This window comes from Olea europaea, chromosome 3 (assembly GCF_002742605.1).
Source record: "Olea europaea var. sylvestris chromosome 3, O_europaea_v1, whole genome shotgun sequence".
NCBI classification, from domain to species: Eukaryota; Viridiplantae; Streptophyta; class Magnoliopsida; order Lamiales; family Oleaceae; genus Olea; species Olea europaea.
The window spans coordinates 10046459-10053251 of NC_036239.1; the positions used below are offsets into that span (position 1 = coordinate 10046459).

Here is a 6793-nt window from a genome sequence, read left to right on the forward strand (position 1 = left end):
ACCGATGAGATTTTTGTGTAAGAGAGTGTTGATCAATTTTTGGGGAAGAGAAAGAGTGTGTGTGGGTTAGAAAATGAATCGGGGTATGTGGTAAAAGAAGTGCTCATGGTAGAGTGGGTGGGTGTAATTAATTAATTTCAAAATTAGTATTTATCACCTGACTATTAAAATTTAATCTTTCACCCACTTGTTTTAGAGATGTAATCTTGAAAAGAAACGATCTAGGTAACTTTCCCATAATTTTATACTACAGTATAAGATGTGGAAAGGGAAAAGTTGGGACCAATTAAAGCAACTTCAATTTAATTTATAAAATAAATTAATTTTTTTATTTTATTTTAATTAATAAAAAATTAAAAACTCTTCAAATATTTTCATATAACAATATTAAATTATTATTTACTACTTAAAAATTATGTACAAATTATGCGATAATATATAAAATATATTATATTATTATAAAAAATCGAATCAAGTTGTTATTAGATCGATTGCCCTATATTCCTATTTGTTTCATTTAGATGATCGAATTCGCATATTGATCAAGTTATTGAACCGAGATACTAAATCCATCACCCATTAATTCACTGAATTCAGATTAAAATTCAATCCAGTAACAGCACTCATTAGAAGGTGAATCTCTAGCTCTTTAAAATGGAATATTTTCAAATTCGCCCCAAAAATTCACTCTTTCTAAATTATTATAGCCCCCATGAATTTCCCAGTCTCCCCAGCAAAGGGTTCAATTTCTTCCTTCCAGCACAGATCTCATTGCGTCTCACTCTGTTCAAGAATTTGATCCCTTCAAATTCTGCTTCAAATAAAGTGTCTCGTAGAAAATCCAAGAAATGTCATCAGTGCGGCATCAAAGGACAGGCCATAATTTTTCAACAGGCGCATACCCAGCCCGATTCCTGCAAAATTATCAGAAACCCGCCACCAATTTCCTCACCCGCACGAACTTAATCCTTCTCCTCGCTCTCTTGATAATCCTCGGCGTTCTTATTCCATGGATTCAAGTCCCTGAAGGGTTCTTGATGTTCTATTCGAATCCCAACTCTAAGTGGCGGGACTACACATTGTCGGATGCAGCAGCCCGGGTGGCCCAGAATAATACTTTGATTGTGTGTGCAGTGAGTGAAGCTTACTTGCCTTTTCTAAATAACTGGTTGATTAGCATTGCGAGGCAGAAGCAGCATGAGAAGGTTTTGGTGATTGCAGAGGACTATGTCACGCTTTACAAGGTTAATGAGCGGTGGCCGGGTCACGCAGTTCTGGTGCCACCGGCGTTGGAGGCTGCCGCGGCCCACAAGTTTGGGTCTCAGGTATATTTATGGATTTTATGCGATTTGGCATCTGGGATCTTGTTAATTCATTTGTTTTTTGTTATCTTCTTGAAATGATTACTGAGCCAATCCTTTTAAGAGTAATCCAAGTTTTATGCTATGATTATAATGATTTGGGATTTTACTTTTTAACATGTTTGAGAGTACAAATCTTTGAATCCACGCTTTATACTGATCGCATTGCAAGATTGAGCTTTTTAGGATTTGATACCATATCGAGTGCTGGGCTCCATAGCCGCCCAAGACATTATGTGTTGATCATTATTTTCATAGTAAGAACGACTACAAGAATGGTAAGAATGTCGCAATCTGTGCATTGAAGATTTACTACACACTGTTTAACTTTCATTGATTTGGACAAATGGATTTGGTTTCTTTTGGCTTAATTAAATTAATTTGGACATTTCTTTGATGAGCTTCTGAATTTAATTCAAGCTCGTCTCTTACATTTCATATAATCTGCTTTCGAATTAGCTTTGCTCCCATTGATTGCTAATGGAATATTTGAATGCGTAGTAGCTCGGTCAGCCACTATGTGTTTCTTCTTTTATGTGTTTGGTTTTTGAGTAGTCTTTGATCCTCAAATTTATCTTTAGCGTCGGTTTATATAATTTCATCTGGAAAAAGTTAGGAAAAACAAAAAAACACCTACTCTGAGCATCCATATGTGTTGATCTAAGGAAAAAATATGTTGCCATTTCAAGGTCTGAGTTTCCTACCACGGAGTTTGGCCTTTCTGATTTTACATCAGAAGAGTGAATGCTTTATAAATTGGCGAACTCTCTATTTCAAACGATTTTATTAGGGATTTATCTTGCAGTGCGTTCTATGTATTATGTTAATAATATATTTATCTCCTCTTTTTTATTTCCATATTTCTAGTAGCTAAAACTTTCATTTGAAAATTTTATTCATCCCTTGTAGATAATCCTGGCTATTCTCATGTTGCAGGGCTTCTTCAACTTTACAGCCAGAAGGCCCAGACACCTTCTGAATATTTTGGAACTGGGCTACAATGTTATGTACAATGATGTTGATATGGTTTGGCTGGCAGATCCATTTCCATATTTGCTAGGCAAGCATGATGTGTATTTCATGGACGACATGGCTTTTGTAAGTATACATACCAAAGTTGAATATAGATTTTAATTCATGAATATCAACGAGCTATTGTTGCTTGTTGGACTGAAACTGTTACTTCCAGAACTGGATTCTCAATATCTTTTTTACTGGATACTGATTTGGGGAATATCTACGTTTCTCTTCATAATTGAACAAATGGATTTTTTATGCTGTTGTTGATTAGTCTACTGTTTCTTTTCTGAGTGAGATCATTTTCATTTTAAGATAAATCCATATTTTGTTAAAAGATAAAGTAGATGAAGTAAGCCAGTATACAAGAGGTTCACAATGAATTCAAATACCAAAATTGGCCAAAAGATTGATTTCGTTTAAGATTTATGCAATCGTCAAGGAAATGATAACTTTGGAAAAAGAATTGGAAGAACAAAAAGGTACTCTGTAGTCTAAAGCTTCCGATTATCTGAGTCATAGTTGGGTGCAGTGGCATACATAACTATTGGAACACCTCATTTAAAAGTTTAAGTTGTCAGAGGGGATACATTTATTTATATAAATTTAGTCTTCTACGTGCCCCTTTACATATAAGCTAGATTTATTTATCTGAAGCTTATCATACGGTGGCTGTGAGACTTGAAAATAGGACCTATGCTTGCTTTTCATACCACCATGTTATATCATGTTGTATCATCCCATCTAAAAGCTTGAGTTTAGAGCACATTTATTTAAGTTAAGCTTTTCAACAATAACAATCTGGAACAATATCATCAAAATTGGGGGACTTTTTGAGGAAATAGAATAAGTTCCGAGTAATGTAAAGACTGATAGTGGCCTTGTGATTTCGGTAATAACGATTAGGGATGCTTCGATCAGAAACTAGAACGAAATCCAAGTAATGTAAAGTCTGATGCTGATCTTTATGTTGCATGGCAGTCATAACTTCTTCAACAAGCATAACAAAAGCTGCTGATTGCATCAGATTTTGTTATCTGACATAGCATATAGTTTTGCTTACTCAAGGTTTAATTCAATTGTAATTCTGTTATCACTCAAACTATTGTCCTTTGCTTGGATTTGCACTAGTGACTATTAATGACTTAGGAACTGCTCTCTTTTTTGCCCCCTGAAACTGCCAGGTGAAACCTCTGAATCACTCTCATTCTTTGCCACCTCCAGGAAAAAAGGGCCGGCCTTATATCTGTAGCTGCATGATTTTTTTGCGCCCCACCGATGGTGCAAAATTAATTATGAAGAAATGGATTGAAGAACTTCAGGCCGAGCCTTGGTCTAAAGCAAAGAAAGCCAACGACCAGCCTGGATTTAATTGGGCATTAATGAAAACTGCTGGACAGGTATATATTATATGCCACTTCCTATTGCTACCTGTATTTTCCTGTATAACTCAGTCATCAATATCCTTAGAACTCGTGTTTGTTGTATATGTAGAAAGGCCAGTTATTGTCATCCCCTGCAAGGTTTTCCTTCAGAAATTTATTTAATCATTGAGATGGTTTTTTGTGAATTTGTTGTATAATCATTATGCATTCATCCTCGACATTCATTTTTTTTCAATATCATTTCAGGTGGACTTGTATCTGCTCCCTCAGGCAGCATTTCCCACCGGTGGTTTATACTTCAGGAACAAGACATGGGTAAAAGAAACCAAGGGAATGCATGTTATTATACACAATAACTACATTGTTGGTTTTGAGAAGAAGATAAAGAGATTTCGTGATTATGGTCTCTGGTTGGTGGATGATCATGCCTCTGAATCCCCACTTGGCACATTGTAATGGTTCAGGGGCTTGTCCTGAAATTGAAAGTCGGAGGAGCTTGTAATCTCTTTCACAGATAAAAAATGTTCTTTCCTGACGGTGTCCAACTGCTGCTTAGGTCAATTCTGCGTCCGCACACTCAGAAATCGTTTGTAGGATATAGCAAAAGCACGTAAAATTGTGATTCCTTGAATTGATGCATTCACAAGTAGATAAAGAATCCCGTAGGGATATTTTTATCAGTGTAATAATTTTCTTATACTTTATTTTTTTGGTTCTGGGATCATATTATCAGAACTCATAAGCACATTTACCAATTGTCAGATTCGTTTTGTACGCCCGAAAGATCATAATCATTTCTTTAGACATTAATTTTACATGTTCCTGAGTTTCGCCACTGGTTTTTTAAGTTAATAATTTTACATATTCCTGAATTTTGCCATAATTGCACTTTCTTGAGCGTGTAGATATTGTAATAGCTTTTTCAAGTTATAGTTTTTCCATTTTAGTCATATTCAGATTTCAGAGTTGTCACATTTAATTTTAAGAGACAGGTATTAGTAGCTTAAAGAGTTTCTGTGGCTGGTTCTGAAGCATGGTTATGATACAATAGCTCTACTGGGTTTCTTAGGTATCGGCTTCAGGATCCTCTATCCAATGTTAGGGATAATCCCAGCGTCTTTCTTTAGTAAGGTAGACTGACTGAACGGTGTTAAAAGAAACAAAAATTAGTCAATCTTATTCATTTTTCTAAACATGTCATGATGGTCAACTCCTAAGAGATGAGCATTTGCTCATTTTATGTCTTGAATTTTGCCCATTTTTCTCCTTACTTTTCAACATGTTTGGCCTTGCTTAAAATAAGTCTTATTAACTGCTTTCTTTGGGATCTGCTCATTCATTTTGTGCAATTTTCTTCCATTTTGTGTCTTGCCCAGAGGATTTGTGTATTTCTCACTCAGCCTTTCAACATGTTTGATCGTGCTTAAAAGTGATTTTTTAATTGCTTTTCTTGAAAGCATGCATGATATTAAAAGTGGTAAAATTGGATCCAACCCGCCAATATATTGCTACGATAAGTTATCCATTACTGCCTCCATGGGGCTTCTTGCGTACCAACATCAGGATCCTCTCCCCATTGTTAGGTACCATCCCTGGCGTCTTGTTTAGTAACGGTGTTAAAGGAACAAAAAATAAATAAAATCTTATCCATTTTTCATTTTTGAAAACACATCTTAATGTCAACTCTAAGAGATGAGCATTTGCTCATTTGAGTGTTTCTTGAAGTGCTTTCTTTGGCATCAGTTCAATTTTGTGTTTCTTCCAATTTGTGTCTTGGCAAAGATTTGCGTGTTTGTCACTCTGCCTTTCAACATATATGATCGTGCTTAAAAGTGAATTTATAATTATTTTTCTTCAAAGAATGCATGATATTAGTAAAATTAAGAAATTACTTTATTAAGTATAGTCAAGTGTTTTCTTCATCTTCTGAAAATGCAAATGGTATCGTAGAATAAATAGCCCATGCATTTGTCGAGAAGTTTGACAAAAAGTGGATTGAGCCCAACAAATAAATTCACATATTTTTCTTTTATCCTTTTAATATCGTAAAATCTAATATTTGTAACCATGAAAATGATAACTCTACATTTTCACATAAAATAATTAAAATTAAAAACAAAAAATGGAAATAAAAAAAGAGATGTTCTTTTATCTTCTTCCAAATTTTTTTTCCCACCCCCAACTTGCCGCCCCTACGTCCCTACTACGAGAATATTGTAGCGGGCGAGTTTCATCATATAATTTGCAGAAAGGAAATTAAAAATCCCTCTCTTTCTCTCTCTCTTCCTAGTTAATGTAGAGAGGAGTTGAGAGGTAATTAGAATTTTTTTTCCAATTTATGATTAAATTAAGCCCTTTTTTGAATCCCATTCTTGACCAAAAAATAAATACATTTTGAATAGTGTATTGATGGAAAATATGTAACTAAAAAATAAAGAAAAATTTTGAATTTGTGTATAATATTATTTTAATAAAGAATGTGTAGTTGAAATGAGGTCAAATCACTATTGGAGAATGTATTTTGATGAAAATAATGGAGCTCAAACAAGGGCTAAATCCTATTAACACTTTTGCAATCACATTTAGGCTTGGACGTTAGGAGGATCGGTCCGAGTATTTAAATACCCGAAACCATCCATTATACTTTCATGTATCTCGTAAATGGAACCATTCGAATCCTTGTAATTATTGGAACTAAATCCAAATCTAAATCGTCGATTCTAATTTGGGTTCGATTCTACCTATAACATTCTTTATATACATTTAATAAATATTTTCATATAGGGCATTTAGTACTTATATTTAACATGCTACTATTCGACAATATTTCTGTAGCTGAGGAAATTCAGCTAATAAATTTTCAAAAAGCAAAACAGTGAACACTACAAGCTATGAAAAGAGGAGAAAACTAAAACATCAAAAATTAAATTACATTTGAGAAGAAATTATTTTTCTTAATAAATCTTAAGGTTGCACAAAAAAACCTGCGAAACTGCAAATTGAACCCAAACCATTGGTTTGAGTCCATGT

The 6793-nt window shown here is 34.3% G+C and overlaps 1 protein-coding gene across 1 annotated transcript; it reads left to right on the forward strand.

Moving 5' to 3' along the window:
- Positions 1-693: 693 nt before the first annotated feature.
- LOC111385626 (UDP-D-xylose:L-fucose alpha-1,3-D-xylosyltransferase MGP4-like) lies at positions 694-4586 on the forward strand. The gene is made up of 4 exons (XM_023010042.1): positions 694-1325; positions 2298-2459; positions 3563-3778; positions 4010-4586. Exons 1-4 carry the CDS (start codon positions 849-851, stop codon positions 4217-4219), a joined length of 1065 nt encoding a protein of 354 aa, XP_022865810.1. The 5' UTR covers positions 694-848; the 3' UTR covers positions 4220-4586.
- Positions 4587-6793: the final 2207 nt, after the last annotated feature.